Raw genomic sequence first — 22,295 nt, 5'->3', positions numbered from 1 at the left:
GTTATGATAGGACGGTCGCCGGCAACCATTGGTTCCGGGACCTTCCCCGGACCACGCTCGGATTTTTCCTCTTGGAAGTGTTGCTCGACGTAGACCCCGAGCCGTCCGAGGCCACCACGTCGGCCGACTCGGTAGCGAGCGGATCCTGTCCTTCAAAGGCCCCTCCGACATCGTCATCCGTTGTCGAGTCCTCGTCGGTAGCGAGCTGATGGGAGCCGGACGACTCGGTCGTGGTAGAGTTGTTGACGTGGGTAGCTTGCTTCGCCAAAAGGCAACCGATTATGGGCTAGCACAGTAGCGCCGATGTCACACCCGCCTTTTCTTCTTATAATTTTTTTCTATTTTTCTCTTATTTTTTAATTTCCATTCCAATTTTCCTTTTAGTTTTTAAAGTGTTCATCGTACATGCATTCAATTTTGTTTAACCTGGTATAATTTAATTTTTTGTTGGCATGGTTTTAAGTAAAAGATGATAACATTCAAAAAATAAGTTTGTGCCAATATAAAAAAATCCCGTCTTTAAAAGACAAATGTATGCGAAATTATTAAGAAATGTGTACAATTTTTATTTTTTTTCCATAATGTAAAAAATTGTTTTGTGCCATTAAAAAATGTACATCACATTTGATAGAAACATTCCCACATATCCAAAAAATGTGCATGCATTTAAAAAAAAGATATATAAAATATGTAAGAAAAAATCATGTTGATTAAAAAAATCCACTAAAAAAATCGTATCGTGACATTTTCAAAATATATTCGTGTGTTTCCGAAAAACATCCATGATCTTTAAAAAAATTATACAATGTAAAAGCAATGTTCATGACATCTGATTCATATTAATTATTGTTGATTTACAAGTATGTTTAAAAATGTTTACGTGTATTTGAAAAAAAATGTTCCCACATATTCAAAAAGTGTTGAAAGCATGCAATTAAAAAGGTATATCATGCATTTGAAAAATGTCTAGCTTGTATCATAGAATTGTATCCCGTGTGCTCTAAAATGTACATTGTGTAATGAGAAAAATTAGACATGTGTTGAAAAGAGAAATCCAGTAAAAACCGAGTAAGAAACAAAAAGGAAATACGAAGAAACCCCTAAAGGAAACGAAGAAAACCTATGAGAAAACAAAGAAACCAAAGTATAGCGGAAGATAGAATAAAAAAAAGGAAAACCAATGAGAAAACAAACAAACCAAAGTGAAGTGAAGACAAAAAAACCAAAGAAATCTAGTGAAAAAAACAAATCAAAGAAAAAAAATAAAAGGAACCCAAAAAGAAAAATAAATAACCGGGAGCGAGCGAAGCACCCGCGCTAAAATGGGCAGGCCCGCTAGTCGTCCGTAAGGTAATTCCCCACTGCCTGCCTGCTTGCTTCAACTCCCAACCAAAACAGCAGAGCAGCCGCCGCCGGCTGTTGACCCCGGCGCCACCAATTAGCCACCGCCGCCGCCGCCGCCGCCGGGCTCCCTTCTCCTGCTCCCCGCTACCCACTCCAGTCCCCTCAGGTAGTAGGCCTTACGCTCCCCATCTCCCCGCGTATCTCCCTCGTCTTTTCTTGATCCATTCCCCTTCCATTTAGATCGATTATTATCCCGCCTTCATCTACTAATTCGGTAGGTGATTTGGTGCATGCGGTATGTTGAAACGGTGATTGAATTCCATGCCTACCGGCCAGAGCAGTCCCTCCCACTGAACCCTCTTCTTCTCCCCCATGATTCCCCCCCTCCCTCTTTCATATCTCCGCTCCTGAAGCAATTGCCCTGTTTAGTCGCTTCTTTCTTTACAAAGGACAGAGCTTTGTACATCACAGAGTTATGCTGTTACAATCTCTCTCATCACATGTTAGATTTTTTTGCATCGGCAGTAGGAGGATATCAACACTTGTGCTCAAACACAAGTATATGGTTGATGCATTGTTTTGCACCTATATTATACTAGTTGAGGCATGCTTGTATGGACGCACATCAGTGGATGCTGTTTAGCTATATGGGCTACAGGGGCGCAGCCAGGATTTGAGTATAGGGGGGGCCAAGCTAAGTAGATAAAAAAAATCCAGTGTAAAAGATAATTATAGCACGTCAGCCTCATTAACAATTTCAGTATGTCAAGAATTTGAAGCAACTGGCTTCGAAAACAAATTAATCTTAATGCGGTTTGGCAGCGTTATCTCTCTTCATGGTTGAGGAATTTCAATTTTAGAAGTAACTAGCTTAAAAAATGAATTAATATTAATGGTGTTTGGCTGCATTTTTCTCCTCATAGTTGAAGAATTTCAATTTCAGAATTAGCTACTGTCTAAGGTCCCCATAGAATTTTTTTGCATCAATAAATATAAACTCATACAAGATAATTTGCATCACGGTAATTTTAGAACACGTACAAGGTATGAATTCTTGATAGAATCTCAAATGAGAAAACAAAACAAATAAAATCTGATATATATAGTTTCAACACTGAGATGAGAAGTGAGAGAGATTAGTATAGTGTGATGTGTGAACCTGCTAGTTCGTTGGCTGAAGCTATGAAGTAGGTTGTGTCGCTGAGTCGTCGTACAAATCAGATCGTGAGCGGCAAAGCGGGGAGATCAGAAGCTGATGGGCGGCGGCGGCGGAAAGGGCACACGGCGCCGTAGCCGTCTATGCTTGTACGTGTGATTTTGCTGGTTGCGTACACCAGCTCCAAGAGTATCGGGGGGGGGGGGGGGGGGGGGGGGGGGGATGGGCTGGCCCCTGCTCGTCCCTCCTTGGCTCCGCCACTGATGGGCTATATTCTGTTGCATCTACACAGCAGCGTCTTGAATATCATTCATTTTATCATACTCCTCAAACTACATTTTCTTTCTTGTCTCATGTTTTCCCCTCTTATCTGTTACCCCTGTCCAGAAACAGTTAATTCAGATGAAAACCAATGGATCATCTGCCAAGAGTCAGGAAATCGGGTCAAAAAGAAAGTGGAAGAACCAACATGAACATACAGAGAAGCACATCGCATGGCATTCCTTTGGGTACCAAGGCCACTATCCGCAACAGAGGCCTGCACGGGACAAAAAGAACGGGGTAATCACTTGTTTGGTCTGTGGCAAGGAAGGACATTACAGTCGTAAATGCCTGTGGAGAGATAGGGCACAGTACCAGTACACATGGTCTCAGTTGCTCAAGCTGTGACGAGTATCATGAGGATGGAGAGTGCCGATTGGGCGGTGTTAAATGCTTTCTTTGTGAGTGTCAGGATCATTATCTTGCTAAGTGCCCCTTGAATTCAGTATTGACTGAGGCATTTCAGAGTCAGAGAGAGAACTTCCAAGCTGCTCTGCGGCTTGCACTATCAAAACAACGCGACCCATCATCTACACCTCCCAAGTGTTCCGCAAAATCAGAAGGAAAAGTACTGGCCGCCAACAAGCCTAAATCGATTGTCCGATGTGTAAGGTGTGGTGAGGAAGGGCACAGGCGCAAGAAGTGTCCGTTGAAACATCAATCGTAGACCGTGCACAAGTCTAGTCCTTTGGTTACAGTAGACAACACATCAACATGAGTGGTTACATGCTTCCGTTGCAAGGAAGAAGGCCACTGCGCCAAACGATGCCCTCAGAAGCACCGGAAGCATTAAGACTGCTCCACCAGGAGCTATCGGTATAGCAAACAGTGGTACTCATAATGACTATACATGGCATTACATTTTCAATCACGCCGAGAAGCAGCTTGGGAAGAGATCTTGGCACTGAAGATACAACCAAGGGGGAAAGATACTTACTGAGCTGAGCCAGACCTCCTCCCTTGACCAAAAAGTTACTGCACAGTTACTGTCTTTTTCTTGTGATACTCTAGCGGTTGAAAGTTGTCAAGGAAGGGCATTTATATCATGTGTTTTCGGAATGTCTTTTTCTGAGATGATGTTGATGCCAATTGACGATCTGATGAGAAGACATTCCCAAGACGGGATTCGCAGCCGCTTGCATTGTGCATGTTTGCTGGCATATTCATTGGTAGTAAATGCTTCTCCATACTTCATGTACTTGGTGAACAAGTGTACGGGATACATCTGGGTAAGAACCTTTTGTTTTGTTTCTGGTAGAGGGCCTAGTGAAGTTTTTTGGCAGGAGCACACATAACAAACTTACTAACTTAGGCATCAGGATGGGAACGGGCCGATCCGGACCTGGCCTTGGACCCGGCCCTAACGAAGGCTTAAAAAGACTAGTGTTGGCAGACTGAATGTTCACTAACGAATAACCTTCAAAGTACTGCAATTGCTTTCTTTCAAACCAATCCTCTGTATAAGTGTTATTTGTATCGAAATACATACTGCTGTTGTCTTCTCAAAGATCCAAAATAAGCTCCCCACTTAACCATTCCATAACATGCATTCAGAATAACGATTTGCCGAAGAGAAAATGGTTACTCATCCTTGCTCAATACATGGGGGGTCGATTGCTGGAACATAGATAATGTTGATCCATAAGTTATACTGTGGTTAATTTGTAGAACCGCACTTTAGGATCATTGATTTTCAGTGACTACATAATGATATAATCATACAACTTCATTCTAGCCTGAAAACGTGGAAACCCTACATTGAACTTCTACATGAGTATGCCCCAAGTTTTGTTGCTTGTATAGTCAAAGAAGTTTGAACTTTGAACTGAAAAATGCTAATGTAGGATGCAGTCTGTTAGTTTGCACTTAGCAGCTTTTGCTTATAATGCGCCAGATTAGCACTTAGCAGATTACCTTGTACAGTAATGTAAAATTAGGTATAGAACCAACATTTGAGCGCTAGTCCATCGCCTGGGCGATTCCCTGATTTGCTTGCTGCTTACTTTAAAGTTATTTTCGTGTCACTTCTATTATCTTCAGAAAGAAGGAGCTAGCTTCATTTGCTTGAATATTTCGGAGTTCTACTTATGATTATTATCTATGTGTGTGTAACAGGGCATCAGCAGACAGCACAGAGGATGGAAAGTGGAAACTCGCCGTGTGTATTCGAATTATCCGGCGTTCGTATTTTGCTCACCAGGTTTCATGGCTTGTCTGTATAAGGGCTGAAACTGTGCGCTCTTGAGGGCTCATCTTTGAGAGTGGGGTGTTTTGGAGCCCCTTTTCTGTTTTTTTTTCTTAATTACAAATCATTTTTTTAAAAGTTTACAAAATATATGAAAGTATACACAAGTACTTAAGGATGTATTCTACATGTGTGTAAAGTTTCATGATGAGATACTTGAAGAGTTGAGCTCCACAGGAACAACAAAAAACAAGTTCATGTGTAAATATCTTTGGCCTCTCCTTTTTTAAATGTTTAATTTTCCAGGGGAAACCCCGCTAAGGGCGTCTCCAATGTGGACCCTCAAAACGCCAGCAAATATCCGGACCGAGGGACCCCACATGGCTGCCCCATGCATGTGGGCCCCTCGCTTTTTGGCTTGGCGTGTGGGGACCACACCTGGCCCCTCTCGGAATTTTCTGAAATCTTCATAACTTGGAAAAAATCATATTAAATCCCCGGTATAATTTGACCTTCCTAGATATGGATTTTCTGAAAAGTCGAAAACATGTAGAAAACAACAACTCGCTTTAGCCACTGAATTAATAGGTTAGTTTGGGATTTTCTTTTTGCTATGTATAGTATTCAAAGTGATATTATAATAGCATGAAACAATAAAATTTTATGGATACGTTTGAGACACATCAAATCTCTACTCCTAATGGACGAGTTGGTTGAATAGTCCCCCACTTTCGTCTGGTTTTTTTTGACTGGTTTTTTTCAACCGGTTTTTTTCCATCCCCACGCCCACCCACCGAACCCCACCCACGCACAGTCCAAAAACCAGCACCCTTCCACTGGTTTTTTTCGTAGGTTTTTTTGTCCGCTCCTCTCGATCCCTAGAACTCCCAGAGTAGACGCCGCCGCCGCCCCCCCCCCCCCCCCCCAGCCCTAGCCGCAACCCCAACCCCATGGAGGTCGAGATCAAGCTCCGTCTCCCCGACGCGGCTGCACACCGGCGCCTCTCCTCCTTCCTCGCGCCCCGCCTGCTCCGCACCGACGCCCCAGCGCGGCCCCTCGCCGCCCAGCGGGACGTCCGCCTCTACGGCACCGACGACCGCGACCCCTCCCGCGCCGTCCTCACGCTCAAGCGCCGCCCGCGCATCGACGCCGGCGTTAGCCGCGTTGAGGAGGTCGTGGAGCCCCTCGACCCCGCCCTCGCCCTCACCTGCGTCGACAACCCCGCCCGTCTTGACGCGGTCGACTCCCCCATCGTCCGGCTCGTCTCCGACGAGTACGGCGTCGGCGGGGACAAAGCGCCGTTCGTCTGCCTCGGCGGCTTCCGGAACACCCGCGGTGTGTATGAGCTCGAGGAGGGCGAGGGGCAGGGGCTCGTGCTAGAGCTCGACGAGACACACTTCGATTTCGGCACAAACTACGAGCTGGAGTGCGAGACCGCGGAGCCCGACCAGGCCAAGGAGGTCCTGGAGCGGCTGCTCACCATGGCTGGGGTGCCATATGAGTACTCCCGGAGCAATAAGTTCGCGTGCTTCATGGCCGGGAAGCTGCTTCCGTGACTAGGTTTGTGGTTGGTCTTTACCGTGTCCCAAATGATGATTAAACCGTGGTTGCTATAAAACTTGTGTTTCATTAGCACTTTCTTGCGACGATAGGCTTGTTCTGTGGTGAGTGATTTCAAATCTCACAAATGTAATGTTTAGTTCTGTTACATTCTGGTATTTGATAACTTTCATCCAAGAATACTATCTTGGGTGGCAGCATAGCAACACAAGGGTTTGCATTTCAATCCTCGTAAAAAAACTTGTCCTGGAGCATGATCCGACAACCGCTGGGAAGAAGCCGGGGCTGGTATGTCTGGTTGGGGAGAGGACTAAATTTCATCTCTCGGGTCCATTTATATACAAGACATAAAATCTACTCCCTTTGTTTCAAAATATAAACCTTTTTTTAGAGATTTCAATACGGACTACATTCGGATGTATATAGACGTATTTTAGAGTGTAGTTTCACTCATTTTGCTTTGTATGTAGTCCACATTAGAATATCTAAAAGGTCTTATATTTAGGAACGGAGGGAGTAGCTAGGAACAAACTGAATTTCGTATGTCCGCCACACGGTTATGGGCAATGAGCCTGTTATTGCAGTCTCACCACACCACATCTTGTTCTGCTGAGCTGCTTGTTGGTCTCAGGCATACACGGTCATCGTTGGTATCTAAGTTGCCACCTGACAAATCTGTTCTTATTTCTTATTAGGTACCTGAAAGGCTGAACCTGATCTTTGATGAACTAGAAGGCCAAGATACCAAGGTATGCCTGAGTTCATAGCTTGATTCCTTACCATATAATTGCTGAAACATGCAGCGACACATGATTAATCTTTGTACTTTATACTTTGCTAAAACATTTAGGACTCGAGTGGGCGACTCCAAGAATGGGTACTCCTGAAACTTTAGCCAGTGGCCATGTTGATGGTATTTTTTGGGAACAGGGGAGGGCGTGTGTTATTGTTCAAACCAGGCGCCTGAATTTTTTTAATCTTTATCCAGTGACCACATTGCTACCCTAAGCGATGAACAGGGCAGGGCGTGTGGTATTGCAGTTAACTATGTGTCATCTGGTCATCATAGTGATTGGTAGATTAAAACCGTTAGCCACCTCTGAATTCATATCGAAGGTAGTTCACCAAGATCTGCGGTTTTTATTTGCATTTTATAAGTTTTAGTGTTTCATGTTACTGCTTTAAATACCTAATTATGGTTTCATCTTCCCTTTTTGGTGCCAGTCATGCGAGCTGGTCTTTTTCTGCTTGGATCTCCAGGTTGTGGGAAAACACTAATGACAATTTATTTTGAGATTGCCATATTCTTTCTACCTAATTTGTGTTCTGTATAAACTGTACAATGTTTCCTTTTCTGGAACTTTAGGGGCCTGATCAATTGAACAAGTATATTGGGGAGAGCGAATCAGAAGTAAGGAAAATATGAACCCGTGCAAGCACTAACTCACCATACATCCTATTTTTTTGAGGTAAATTTTTATGTTTAGCTGATTGCGTGTGTGGATTTATTCTTTCGGGAACACTTGGTAGTTACTTTGTACAATTATGAATGCGTGGTACATCTGTCATGTGATTTATGAATGTGCAACGCGTGGAATTAAATTGTTTGACCATGCCTTCCTTGTTTAGGTAAAACTAAGTAGTTGTGGCCGCTTTGGATGAGAGAACCCAATTCCTGGTAAATTGGACACCATCAATGAGTTCGTCGAGTTTGATTGAACTCTCACACTTTGAACATGCTCTATTTAAAGCAAGGCCATCCCTGTCATAACAGGTACAGTAAAATGCCAACACATATATGATTGATGTTATGCACTATACTTGACTTTGGGGATGACGAGATCGACGGAAGCAACAGGAGCCAACGACTCATGAATTCAGCGGCGTCTGCACGCCCTACATGTAGTTGTGCACCTCCTCCTCCTGTTTTCTTGCATGTGATCAATGGTTTCAGATCTCTATTTATCACGGATTAGAATATATATTCTGTAACAATGCTTTCCTACATTTGGTGGATTATTGCACTTGTATTTTTTATTGTTATCATCTAGAAGATTATATTCTGTATGAATGCTTTTAAAATGCTTCGTCAGGCTGTTCCCGCCGATGCTGCTGTTCATGCCGTCCCCCCAGTGCCTAGCATATAAGGCATATAAGGAAGTGTGTCGTCTGAATTTGGATCATGCCATGCACAAGACTATTCAGATTGTTTTCTTGAGGAAAGTGAGTATTCAAGTTGGTTAGATGAAAGTGTATCATCATTTTTTCATGAAAAATAATTTCATAATACCATATTGCAGTGACTTCCTATGTCATCAGCAAATGCAGTGGAGAAGAAGCCGGTTCACCACATGATCATTTAATTTGTTATTGTTTTTTAACTATTCCCTGTTGCATGTATAATCAGAAAAAATAAAACTCCTCCTTTCGGCCCATACTAGGAGTCTGGAAGTGATACTTTTGTGAGGAGTGCTGGAACATGACTGGATCAAGCGAGACAGAGAACAATGGATGAAAGAAAGAGATCAGAAAAGGGATTCACTCCTGACCACCTCATACATATATACATGTGTAAGAGCTTGTCACCTCATACATATCTCTTGTAGCTATATAGGGCTCTTTTCGTATTCTAGGAAATTTTAAAATTATATTTTACTAGGGATGTAAGTATCAGATGCTAGATATGTGATCTAGTGATTTTAGACTTTCAGGATTCAACCATCAGTTGTCTTCCTTGAATATTTATTTATTTTTGTAGGGCAATATGTTTTTTTAATCCTTGAAGAGCCATTCAGAACTTATGATCGTGGTTGTCAAATTCCTGTGAAATATATACCTTTGATCTCAGTTTTATAGGGAAATTAACATGATCTCATTTTTATCATGTTGACAATATATTATGTTATACCTTTGATTTTGGTAATGGTATGTTTTCCCATGATTGCTGTCATTTTTTTGTCCTACATGTGTCCATGCGTTGGGATAGTATGAAGAAAAGTTGCAGCTATCCATACATCATTATTTATGGCAGAAGGGAAATCTACTGAATCACAGTCACATTTCCTAAAACTCTCGAATTCCAACTTAACGGTGTTGATGACCATGATGAAACTGTGAAATATTAAGCGGTACTTTTCCATTGATTTTTTCATTCTCATCGTATCATTGATGTGACTGTGTGACTCAAGTTTTGATTTCTCCCTCACCTTTTAAGTTCAAAGTAGTATTCAGCAAGTTGTTGTGTCGAATATAAATCTCTGAAACACTTGCTACATAAAGGTTCAGTTATATCATCAATAATGCCAATGCTTCTGGCTGCTGTTGCTGGCTCCTAACAGCAAAATCAAGTCTGGAAACACGTATGGTAATGGTGTAAAAAAATCGAGAGAGGTTTTGAGTATGCTTTCTTAGCTATGACACTTTGATTTAGCTTACTTTGCTAGGATACCAGAACTAGCACTCTACGAGTGAAATAATTTATTTATTTAGCACCATTGTCAAATTATTACTTTGTATTCCTGAAATTTTAATATAACTGAATGTGGTGAAATGCAGTGAAAATATTGTTGATTTTGATTTAAAAATGGCTAAATTGGAGGAAAGCATTTCTGCTACATTCATCGGCAATACTGCACCATATACTATAGAAGCTTGGGCCACTAAATCAGCTGTTTCTAATGGATCTTCTTGGACTCAACAGTATCAATCTACTTCCTAGGCATGTGGTTTATTTTATTCTTCAGCTCAATGGAAAACCATGGCAAGTTCTGTTTTACCTTTAGGGTGTTGTCAAAATGATTTCATTGAGACCAATTAAGTGAATAGCCTATGGAAAAATGATGACCTGTTGTTAAAATGAAATAAAAACAGATAAACAGAAAAATGATGATCTATTGTTGATTGTCTTCAACAGAAACAAACCTGTTCATAGTTTTCTTGTGTTTTTTCTTCGATGTGACTCTTTGCCTGACATGTTGATGTTACTATGTATCCCATATTGGATTTCACATAAGGAATGTCCATCCCTGAAGTACAACCTCGCGTACATGGTTAAGTGGACCAGACTAAGTCCGGAAGAAGATTGAAAATTTCAAACGTGAGAATGACAACTACAGGAAGACTATAAGACTTTATATTGATTCTTCTTGTAAAATCACTAGAAACGCCTAGGGCCAACTTTATAATGATTTTTTTTCTAGACAGGAGCGCCAAGTGATTGAGTCATTCATCGCTATGGACGTGAATAGCTGACAAGGGCCACCTTGATCAGAATCGCTCGATAAACCAGTCCTTCCAGAAAGACAAGCAAATCCTGCCAGCAAAATCATATTACAAATAGACAGGACACAAGGCATCCCAGACCACACAAGCAAGTAAATGATCGATATAGAGGTTTGAATGATTGAGCCATACAATATGGGAATACATGCTACATGCTAAACAAGTTAGACGGATCAAAGTAATGATGGTCAATAAAGACGGAAAAATCATGGCACGCAACAGACGAGTGACCGAGTATAATGAACTTTTTGCTGGCAGTAGTGTTAGAGTCTAGAATTCGTCGGTTTATGTCGTGGAGAGAGCAGTAGTGTTGTTCATCTTCTGGTTTTGATATAATTACTAACATTTATTCATTTTAAAGATTAGTGGATTAGTGCATGCTAACAAACCCTGTACTATCAAAGCATTGTTCCAATGTCTCTTAAAATATATTTTTTCATAGAGGGTCGTTCTGACAAGTGTGGTAGCATGCTGATGTTGGGAATCGTAGCATAATTTAAAATTTTCCTACGCTCACCAAGATGCATCTATGGAGTCTACTAGCAACGAGGGGAAAGGAGTGCATCTACATACCCTTGTAGATCGCGAGCGGAAGCGTTCCAATGAACGTGGATGACGGAGTCGTACTCGCCGTGATCCAAATCACCGATGACCGAGTGCCGAACGGACGGCACCTCCGCGTTCAACACACGTACGGTGCAGCGACGTCTCCTCCTTCTTGATCCAGCAAGGGGGAAGGAGAGGTTGATGGAGATCCAGCAGCACGACGGCGTGGTGGTGGATGTAGCGGGTCTCCGGCAGGGCTTCGCCGAGCTTCTGCGAGAGACGGAGAGGTGCAACATGGGAGGAGGGAGGCGCCCAAGGCTGTAGGTTGCTGCCCTCCCTCCCCCCTTTATATAGGCCTCCTTGGGAGGGGGGGCGGCCAAAACCCATCTAGGGTTGGGGGGGCGGCGGCCAAGGGGTGGAAGGGGTTGCCTTGCCCCCCAAGCCAAGGGGAAAGTCCCCCCACCCTAGGGTTCCCAACCCTAGGCGCATGGGGGGAGGCCCATGGGGGGGCGCCCAGCCCACTAGGGGCTGGTTCCCTTCCACTTTCAGCCCATGGGGCCCTCCGGGATAGGTGGCCCCACCCGGTGGACCCCCGGGACCCTTCCGGTGGTCCCGGTACAATACCGGTAACCCCCGAAACTTTCCCGGTGGCCGAAACTTGACTTCCTATATATAATTCTTCACCAGACCATTCTGGAACCTCTCGTGACGTCCGGGATCTCATCCGGGACTCCGAACAACTTTCGGGTTTCCGCATACATATATCTCTACAACCCTAGCGTCACCGGACCTTAAGTGTGTAGACCCTACGGGTTCGGGAGACATGCAGACATGACCGAGACGCCTCTCCGGTCAATAACCAACAGCGGGATCTGGATACCCATGTGGGCTCCCACATGTTCCACGATGATCTCATCGGATGAACCACGGTGTCGAGGATTCAATCAATCCGTATGCAATCCCCTTTGTCAATCGGTATGTTACTTGCCCGAGATTCGATCGTCGGTATCCCAATACCTTGTTCAATCTCGTTACCGGCAAGTCTCTTTACTCGTACCGCAATGCATGATCCCGTGACTAACGCCTTAGTCACATTGAGCTCATTATGATGATGCATTACCGAGTGGGCCCAGAGATACCTCTCCGTCACACGGAGTGACAAATCCCAGTCTCGATCCGTGCCAACCCAACAGACACTTTCAGAGATACTCGTAGTGCACCTTTATAGTCACCCAGTTACGTTGTGACGTTTGGCACACCCAAAGCACTCCTACGGTATCCGGGAGTTGCACGATCTCATGGTCTAAGGAAAAGATACTTGACATTGGAAAAGCTCTAGCAAACGAAACTACACGATCTTTTATGCTATGCTTAGGATTGGGTCTTGTCCATCACATCATTCTCCTAATGATGTGATCCCGTTATCAATGACATCCAATGTCCATAGCCAGGAAACCATGACTATCTGTTGATCAACGAGCTAGTCAACTAGAGGCTTACTAGGGACACTTTGTGGTCTATGTATTCACACATGTATTACGATTTCCGGACAATACAATTATAGCATGAATAATAGACAATTACCATGAACAAAGAGATATAATAATAACCATTTATTATTGCCTCTAGGGCATATTTCCAACAGCTGATCCAATAAAAGACCGGCGAAGACAAGATCAAGTTCCGCCACTTCTGCTTTGAAGAGATTGCTACCAAGCTGTACCTCAGCCTCAAGGACAAGAATGACTCCAGTTTGGGGTTCAACATGCTGCTCGCAAATCCTAATACAATATTTGAGTCTCACCATGTTGCTTCCATTATAAAATGTGGATTCGTGATGGCAGTATTGCCAACATTGACCTCATCGAGTCCACCGAGATTAATAAGCCTGGGATCAAGGATGCAGGTCCCTATCACATTCAGGCACATATATCCTCATATGCAGTCTGATATATTCAATGGTAGATCCACCAGGTATACCATCATGGTTAAAATCAACATGAATAACTCCTTTGTGTAGGGCTAATAACTTCAGGTTCAGTGGGAGGGAAACAATTGTGTAGAATGCCCTATCGTTTGATGTGATATATGCCCAAGAGATTAGGAGTCCTTGATTGTAATATGTGCCAATTCTTAAAGAAAGCAAGGAGTGAAGTAGAAGCTTCACCATTTGAGCACCAAGGATGTATCATTGACTACAATGTTCATCAGGTTGCTTAGAAGAGATATGAGCAAAAGTATTATCATTTGTAAATATTCTTTTCAAGTCAGATGAGCAGCAGTACCAAGGTAGATAACAATGTTAAAGTATCTTTAGATTTTTTTTTCATTTTTTTGATAGAGCTGGCATTTATTTGGATATGATTTTCCATGGTGGGGAGAGATGGCGACGGCGCGGGGTGAGTAGGTTGGGGGAATGAGATATGAGTGTGAGCAATGTGTTGTGGGCTGAGAGAGTGAATCGCCTTTTTTAGATAAGAAGAAAATGAGTTGTTGATTGCTTTTTTATGGGAAAAGCCACTGTTTGCTTTGAAAGAAATGTCACACATTTTTTATATAGTGAATAATATCACGTATCCTAATAAGTCATTTCTATGGAATAATTACCAACAAGTGATTCAAAGGTGAGCCATATCGAAATTGGATGTGACCCGCTCTAATAGAAGGCACGATGCCACTCACTTCGACTAAAAATGTCACATGCTATTATCTAGCAGCTAATCGATGAATATATTTTGTAGGAGGATATGAAACATTTTCGAAAAAAATTAGCTGTCATTTTGCTCGATTCAGAGCTGAATAAGCTAAAAGGAGATCCCATATACCATCAACCTGACGATGAAGAAACTTTAGCTAATTCTGATATCGAGATCCTGGAGAATCCATCTGACGTAGTCAAAGACAAACGTCCTGCCCCAATCACTACAATACCCACGGACCAACATGAATTACTTGCCGGCCTCTGCAACTACATCATGTCTATCGATGATGCCGGGTGTTTGGAGTAAGTATCATGTATCAATATTTAATGTGCGGATTTATAATAGTATTCTTCTTATCATCCAATTTATAGGAAGGTATGGGTCCGGACCTCGACACCCGATCCAATGGGCTTAAGTCTTAAGAAACTTCAGTGCATACTTAACATGGAGCAGACCATGGACAATGACTGCTTCAACACAGCCGTGCGTATGCTGGCATGTGACGAGGGAGTATTATTCACAGACCCTCCTGTGCACTACATGGATCTACGATTTTGTGTAAATCATCTTAACTCTTAATTCTATGTGTCATTACTATCAACATGTTGAAAAAATATTTGTTTTTTTATTTAGTTCATGATGCTAGAGTCAACACGAGGTCAGAAGTTTTGCGAGAAGGAAACTATCCAGAGGTTGGCAACATTATTTGATAGCTGGCCTGAGATGGACAACGACATCTCATCGTGCAACAAGTTAAGTAAAGTATTTTGTCCATTGTTATCATGGTTTATTGTTGTTTCTAATACCTCCACTTGTAGATTTATCTTCCCTATGCATCCATCGGTCGATACATCTTGTACGTCATCGACAAAGAGGCACGTCGTCTATATATTATGGATCATATTCAAACATCACAATCGTTAGAGGAGAAAAAATTGAGGCATGCACTTTTGCAAGGGATTTCAAAGAAGCACTCGAAATAAAGCTGCCTGGTTGGAATTATGATCTATCTAAATGGCAACGTTTATTTCCGTCCGGTGTTCCAACGAGTATAGATGGGTAATGAATTCATAACAAAAATATTTACTTTTGTTATTACTATATTCTTTACATTGTTAATTTAAAGTTTTACAGGAATTTGTCTGGCTATTTTGTTTTTCATTTTATGCTTTGGTGGAACGGTGAAGATTTGGTCAAGCCGATTTGCGCGGTGAGTATTATCCGTTACATGTTTTAAGACCTTCAGCGTGAAATTTTCATACTAACTACATGTATGCGTTTATGCAGGATGGGTATGAATTGAGGAATCAGTTTTTGTTATACTTGCTAAAACATCGTGGGAATGAAGCTAAAGGAAACTTACCGGATATTGTGAAAGAATTTCTTAAGCGCATCATCTAGATATTAATAGTTTTGTAATAGATGTTTAGTTGGAACATCGCTCAGTTTGTTACATGGACATGTCGTTAATTTTTCTTATATTATCAATTTACATTGCAAAAACGGACTTCAGTTATTAAATAATTATGTTTCTGTTATATTGTTTGTACGTGTGGAATTTAACATGTAACTCCTGCAAACTTTTTCAAGAGCCCGTGGCAACGCACGGGCACTCTACTAGTATATATTATGTTCGAGATGTCGAATCCGAACCTCCTACACTAGCTCCCTGACTGAAGGCGTATTTTTGAAAAAGCAAAACTGGAAGTATTCCTTATTTTTTGGATCTTGGCTAAATCAACCCGCCGTGAAGTATTTTTCGATGGTGGTCCTCCCTCTCGAACACAACATTTTTGATGTCTTCCTCAAGAGACCCAATCTTTCCATTATACCCTCAAGATCATCCATTCCCCTCTTCTGTGATGAAAAATCTGACGGATTGCTAATCACAAAACACTAATCAATCTACTCGGAGAAACTCCTTGAACCCCGTCGTTGCCACGTATCACCAAGGTCGGGCATCATTGCAGAGACCGCCTGGATCAACCCGAGCGAAAGTCATGGTGAGTGATGCGACACCGTGTTCGGACAAGAGGGTGTACAAGGGGAGGTCCGATCTTCACGGCGTAGGATCGATAAATGGATGCGGATAACAAGTTGCAAGCAGCCGAAAAACAGAAAATAAGAGATTATGACGCGACGAGGAGGATGCTCACCGAATCCTGCAATCCGAACATTCGCTGATCCACAACCCGCAATACTACCTCACACAACCACGCTCAAGTCATGGAGCACGGGATAGGTGCAATCCGCAAGGGAAATCACGAACTCTAACCCACACAATACGATCTAGTCGTGGAGCACGAATTAGGAGCAATTTCTCAAGGAATCACGAGAATAAGGATAACAAGAGCTCTCCAATCTCAGGAGGAGTCTATGTCTTGGGTCTTTGATAGAAATGGCAAAAGTCCCCAACAAGGGAAGAGCTAGCCTATTTATAATCGGGACAACCCCCCTTGATAGGTGTGAAAACAAAACTAGCTTTGGGAACCAGCTTAGATGTGAAAGAGAACCAACTTTGGTAGGACTAAATGGTTTCGAGACTTGATGAGGTATCTTCTGGAAATCTCTCATCGGAGGTGGTTGGCAGTTCCCGACCAAACATTGTTCACTGGGGTCGAACAATGTTTCCTTCAGCAACAAACTCGAGTTCTGAAAACCTTTCACAAGTTGGGATATCCAAACTCGTGCAAAACATTGTTTCGCCAGAGTCGGAACAATGTTTCTTCAGCAGACAACTCATTTCTTCATGAACTCCTAACTTTGTTTCTTCACCATAAAACATTGTTTTGCACGAATTGAAATGTGTTTGGCCTTCTTCGACATTGCACCTGAGTTCAACCAACAACAAAGGAGGTGAAGGCACAACCATGTTTTCAAGGTCAAATGGTAAACTTAAGTTAGTGTTCACTTGATCATATATTTGCATTGCGCGACTTCTTGTAATTGACCCGTTGATGATTGGTGGTGTGGTGTCCATGGTTGGGATGTCCTCATCAGTGAGGATGGATGAATAGGAGGAGAGAAAGCTCTACACCAGCGAAGTCAGCGAGAGAAGGAACAAACCCTGGCGAGAGGGATAGTGTATTCAAATGTTGATATCCCTAAAAAATGTAAAAGTTGACAACATTCAAAAAAATATTTGTGGCAATAAAAAACTTCCCGTGTTTAAAAAACAAATGCATGCGAAATTATTAAAAAGTGCGTACAAAATTTTATTTTATTTTTGATAATGCAAAAAAAATTGTTTCATGCCACTCAAAATGTATATCAAATTTGATGGAAACATTCCCGCATATCATGAAAATGTTCACGCATTTAAAAAATGATATATAAAATATGTAAGAAAAATTCATGTTGGTTAAAACATTTCCACGAAAAATCGTATCATGACTTTCAATAAATATCCGCATGTTTCCAAAAAAATTCTATGATTTTTTAAAAAAATTATACAATGTAAAAGCAATGTTTATGCCGTCCAATTCATATTAATCATCGCCGATCTAGTGCAAATTTATACTAAATCAGCGACAATTAATATGGATCGGAGGGATTAGTTTAAAAGAAATATTTTTGTGTATTTGAAAAAAAATCCATGGATTTAAAAACTGTTCAAAACATGAGTTTAAAAAGTTATTTGTCACCCATTTGGAAAATGTGTAGCGTGTATCATAAAATTGTATCATGTGTGCTATAAAATGTACACTGTGTACTGGGAAAAAGTAGACATGCGTTGAAAAAAAAACCCAGATAAAACCCGACTAAAAAGAAAAAGAAAACCTATTGTATTGAGAAAACAAAGAAACCAAAGCATAGCGAAAGAAAGAATAAACCAAAATAAAATCAATGAGAAAACAAAGAAACCAAAGTAAAGCGAAGAAAAAAATAAAAAAAAACCCGAAGAAAACCAGTGAAAAACAAAACAAATCGAAGAAAGAATAGAAGGAACCAAAAACGAAAAAAAACGTAGCGAGCACCACAAAAAGAAGGAACTTTGTCTCCACAAAAAAAAAAGAAAAAGAAGAAGAAAGCCTTGTTTACCCTGTTCGTCATCCCCACCACGGCCTGCTTGCTTCAATTCCCAACCAAAACAGCAGAGCAGCCGCCGCCGGCTGTCGACCCCGCCGCCACCAGTTCACCACCGTCGTCGTCGCCGCCGCCGCCGGGGCTCCCTTCTCCTGCTCCCCTGCCCTCAGGTAGTAGGCCTTACGCTTCCCATCTCCTCGTGTGTCTCCCCCGTCTTTTCTTGATCCATTCCCCTTCCATTTAGATTTTAGATTTTAGATCGATTATTATCCCGCCTGCATCCACTAATTCGACAGGTGATTCGGTGCATGCGGTAGGTTGAAACGGTGAATGAATTCTTCCCCATGATTAGGTCCTGAATCCGATTTGTTCATCCCCCCTCTTTCATATCTTAGTATATCACGCTGCTCATTAAGCAATTTGCTGTTGCTTCTGGCAGCACAAAACAAGCAAAATTGACTGCTACTGAAGCAATTGCCCTGTTAGTCGTTTCTTTCTTTACAAAGGACAGAGCTTTGTACATCACAGAATTATGCTGTTACAGCCTCTCTCTTCACATGTTAGATTTTTCGCATCGGCAGTAGGAGGATATCAACACCTTTGCTCAAACACAAATATATGGTTAAGGCATTTGTTTTGCACCTATACTATATAGTGGGGGAGACTTGTATGAGATCTCACATTTAGGTGAGATCGTGAGGGAGATCAACACCATCTAGTCATTTCAAAAAAATCTGAAATTGTTTGATAGTAACATTCATGTGGGGTATGTCTACAACTCCGAAAAAATTCAGCTAAAAACTCGATGTACATTTGGAGATTCAAAAAAGACAATTTGTTTGTTTGCATGCACATCAGCGGATGCTCTTTAGCTGTATGGGCTATATTCTGTTGCATCTACACAGCAGCGTCTAGAATATCAATTGTTTCATCGTACACCTCAAACTACATTCTTCCTTGTCTCATGTTTTCTCCTCTTGTCTGTTATCCCTGGTCAGAAACAATTAACCAGATGGGATCATCTGCCAAGAGTCAGGAAATCGGGTCAAAAAGAAAGTGGGAGAACCAACACCAACATACAGCGAAGCACATCGCATGGCATTCCTTTGGGTACCAAGGCCACTATCCGCAACAGAGGCCTCCATGGAATGGTGCTTCACTCACCCCCTCGCCAGGGAGGCAAAATAATTTCCATGTTTCAGGAGATCGATTCTTTCTGACGTCCAGCCCATACCAACAAGATCTGGAAAGTAGGTACATTCAGGACAAAAAGAACGGTGTAATCACTTGTTTGGTCTGTGGCAATGAAGGACATTACAGTTCTGAGTGCCATTTCAAGGACCAAGAGCACAAAATCATTTGCGCGGTCTGTAGCAAAAATGGCCACTGTAGCATGTGGTGTTGCCAGCAGAACAAGTCGGAGAATCGAGCTTGCACCCGCTGTGGAGAGATAGGGCATACTACCAATACACATGGTCTCGGTTGCTCAAGCTGTGACGAGTATCATGACGATGGAGAGTGCCGTTTAAGCCAAGTTAAATGCTTTATCTGTGAATGTCAGGATCATTATCTTGCTCAGTGCACCTTGAATTTAGTATTGACTGAGGCATTTCAGGGCCAGAGAGACAACTTCCAAGCGGCTCTGCGGCTTGCACTATCAAAACAACGCAACCCATCATCTACACCTGCCAAGTGTTACGCAAAATCAGAAGGAAGAGTACTGACCGCCAACAAGTCTAGTCCAATTTGCTTTACATGCCGTGAAGAAGGTCACTTTGCCTTTCAGTGTCCTCAGAACAGCCCCTGCCAGTCCGAAGAATTTGAAGAGAGCAACACTATAGCTACATCGGCCAACCTGTCCAAAGAATTAGAAGAACGGGACCCTGATACAGGTACTGCTAAACAATCATCAGAAAGGAAGCCGATATTGTACGATCAGTGTTGCCCCTCAAAAACAAAAGTACTGACCCCCAACAAGTCTAGTCCAATGGTTAGAACATGTAAAACAAAAACAGAAGGGAAGAAAAGGATGTGCTTTACATACCGTGAAGAAGGTCACGATGCCCGTATGTGTCCGCAGAAGTTCGGAGCTATATCTGGCAACGCGTCAAAAAAATTAGAAGAGAGAAGCACTATAGCTACATCCTCCAACATGTCCAAAGTATTGGAAGAACAGGACCCTGGTACTGCTAAACATTCATCAGAAATGAAGTGGGTTCTTCGATGTGTTAGCTGTGGTCAGGAAGGGCACAGGGCCAAGGGCTGTCCAACACGAGTGTTTATATGCTCCTTATGCAATGAAGAAGGCCACAAAGCCAAGAAATGCCCTCAGAAGGGCCAGAAATCATCAGAAATGAAGCGTAAATCGAATGTCCGATGTGTAAGGTGTGGTGAGGAAGGGCACAGGCGCAAGAAGTGTCCGTTGAAACATCAATCATAGACCGTCCACAAGTCTAGTCCTTTGGTTACAGTAGACAACACATCAACACGAGTGGTTACATGCTTCCGTTGCAAGGAAGAAGGCCACTGCGCCAATCGATGCCCTCAGAAGCACCAGAAGCGTTAAGACTGTTCCACCAAGAGCTATCGGTAAAGCAAACAGTAGTACTCATAATGACTATCCATGGCATTACATTTTCAATCACGCCGAGAAGCAGCTTGGGAAGAGATCTTGGCACTAAAGATACAACCAAGGGAAAAGATACTCACTGAGCTGAGCCAGACCTCCTCCCTTGACTAAAAAGTTACTGCACAGTTACCGTCTTTTTCTTTAGATACTCTAGCGGTTGAAAAGTTTTCAAGGAAGGGCATTTTATATCATGTGTTTTTGGAATGTCTTTCTCTGAGATGATATTGGTGCCAATTGATGATCTGATGAGAAGACATTCCCAAGATGGGATTCACAACCACTTGCATTGTGCAAGTTTACTGGCATATTCCTTGGTAGTAAATGCTTCTCCATACTTCATGCACTTGATGAACAAGTGTACGGGATACATCTGGGTAAGGACCTTTTTGTTTTGTTTCTGGTAGAGGGCCTAGTGAAGTTTTTTGGCAGGAGCACACATAACAAACTTAGGCAGATGAAGGCTTAAAAAGACCAGTGTTGGCAGACCGAATGTTTACTAGTCCTGCACTAACTAATAACCTTCAAAGTACTGCAATTACTTTCTTTCAAACGAATCCTCTGTATAAGTTTTATTTGTATCGAAATACGTACTACTGCTGTCTTCTCAAGATCCAAAATAAGCTCTCCACTTAACCATTCCATAACATGCATTCAGAATAACAATTTGCCGAAGAGAAAAAGGTTACTCATCCTTGCTCAATACAGGGGGGGGGGGGTCGATTGCTGGAACATATATAATGTTGATATAATGTGGAAACCCTACATTGTGCTTGTACATGAGTATGCCCCAAGTTTCGTTGCTTTGAACTGAAAAATGCTAATGTAGGGTACTGTCTGTTAGTTTGCATTTACCAGCTTTTGCTTATAAAGCGCCAGATTAGCACTTAGCAGATTACCTTGTACAGTAGCGTAAAATTAGGTATAGAACCAACATTTGAGCACTAGTCCATCGCCTGGGCGATTCACTGCTTTGCTTACTAAGGCTTACTTTCAAGTTATCATTGAAGATGAACGTATAGTTATCGTGTCACTTCTGTTATCTTCAGAAAGAAGGGGCTAGCTTCATTTGCTTGAATATTTCGGAGTTCTACTTATGATTATTATCTATGTGTCTGTAACAGGGCATCAGTAGACAGGACAGAGGATGGAAAGTGGAAACTTGCCATGTGTAATTCGAATTATCCGGCGTTCGTATTTTGCTCACTAGGTTTCATGGCTTGTCTGTATAAGGGCTGAAACTGTGCGCTCTTGAGGGCTCATCTTTGGGAGTGAGGTGTTTTGGAGCCCCTTTCTGTTATTTTTTTTAATTGCAAATCATATTTTTAAAGTTTACAAAATATCTGAAAGTATACAGAAGTACACAAGGATGTATTCTACATGTGTTTAAAGTTTCATGATGAATACTTGAAGAGTTGAGCTCCACAACAACAACAAAAACCAAATTCATGTGTAAATATCTTTGGCCTCTCCCTTTTTTTAATGTTCAATTTTTCGAGACCCTGCTAAGGGCATCTCCAATGCGGACCCTCAAAACGCCAGCAAATG

General features: G+C 42.1%; 2 protein-coding genes and 1 long non-coding RNA gene across 5 annotated transcripts; all 3 read left to right on the top strand.

The window, feature by feature from the left end:
- Positions 1–1,314: 1,314 nt before the first annotated feature.
- On the top strand, positions 1,315–5,272 carry LOC109743356 (uncharacterized). Of its 3 annotated transcripts, none has more exons than XR_012184034.1 (3): positions 1,315–2,649; positions 2,888–4,050; positions 4,937–5,272. It is a non-coding gene; the product is annotated as an uncharacterized lncRNA (long non-coding RNA). The 3 variants fall into 3 exon arrangements; XR_005756138.3 differs by having other exon boundaries at positions 1,348–1,510; XR_012184035.1 differs by having other exon boundaries at positions 1,388–2,689; positions 2,796–4,050.
- Positions 5,273–5,927: 655 nt separating this feature from the next.
- On the top strand, positions 5,928–11,093 carry LOC109743355 (triphosphate tunnel metalloenzyme 3-like). The gene is made up of 11 exons (XM_073499770.1): positions 5,928–6,566; positions 7,262–7,315; positions 7,417–7,443; positions 7,576–7,682; positions 7,791–7,826; positions 7,933–8,035; positions 8,196–8,340; positions 8,660–9,137; positions 9,553–9,694; positions 10,122–10,662; positions 10,770–11,093. Exon 1 carries the CDS (start codon positions 5,957–5,959, stop codon positions 6,560–6,562), a length of 606 nt encoding a protein of 201 aa, XP_073355871.1. The 5' UTR covers positions 5,928–5,956; the 3' UTR covers positions 6,563–6,566; positions 7,262–7,315; positions 7,417–7,443; positions 7,576–7,682; positions 7,791–7,826; positions 7,933–8,035; positions 8,196–8,340; positions 8,660–9,137; positions 9,553–9,694; positions 10,122–10,662; positions 10,770–11,093.
- A 7,044-nt stretch (positions 11,094–18,137) lies between these two features.
- Positions 18,138–22,204, top strand: LOC109743353 (uncharacterized). Its single transcript, XM_020302446.4, has 3 exons — positions 18,138–18,291; positions 19,120–21,124; positions 21,872–22,204. Exon 2 carries the CDS (start codon positions 19,134–19,136, stop codon positions 20,559–20,561), a length of 1,428 nt encoding a protein of 475 aa, XP_020158035.1. The 5' UTR covers positions 18,138–18,291; positions 19,120–19,133; the 3' UTR covers positions 20,562–21,124; positions 21,872–22,204.
- Positions 22,205–22,295: the final 91 nt, after the last annotated feature.

This window comes from Aegilops tauschii, chromosome 5 (assembly GCF_002575655.3).
Source record: "Aegilops tauschii subsp. strangulata cultivar AL8/78 chromosome 5, Aet v6.0, whole genome shotgun sequence".
Taxonomy (NCBI): Eukaryota; Viridiplantae; Streptophyta; class Magnoliopsida; order Poales; family Poaceae; genus Aegilops; species Aegilops tauschii.
Note: the sequence above shows the minus strand (reverse complement) of the source record. Positions and strands in the feature narration are given on the sequence as shown.

Excerpts from the sequence above, each read along its gene's own strand:
- LOC109743355 (XM_073499770.1), top strand. The coding sequence starts at position 5,957 with ATGGAGGTCGAGATCAAGCTCCGTCTCCCCGACGCGGCTGCACACCGG.
- LOC109743353 (XM_020302446.4), top strand. The coding sequence starts at position 19,134 with ATGGGATCATCTGCCAAGAGTCAGGAAATCGGGTCAAAAAGAAAGTGG.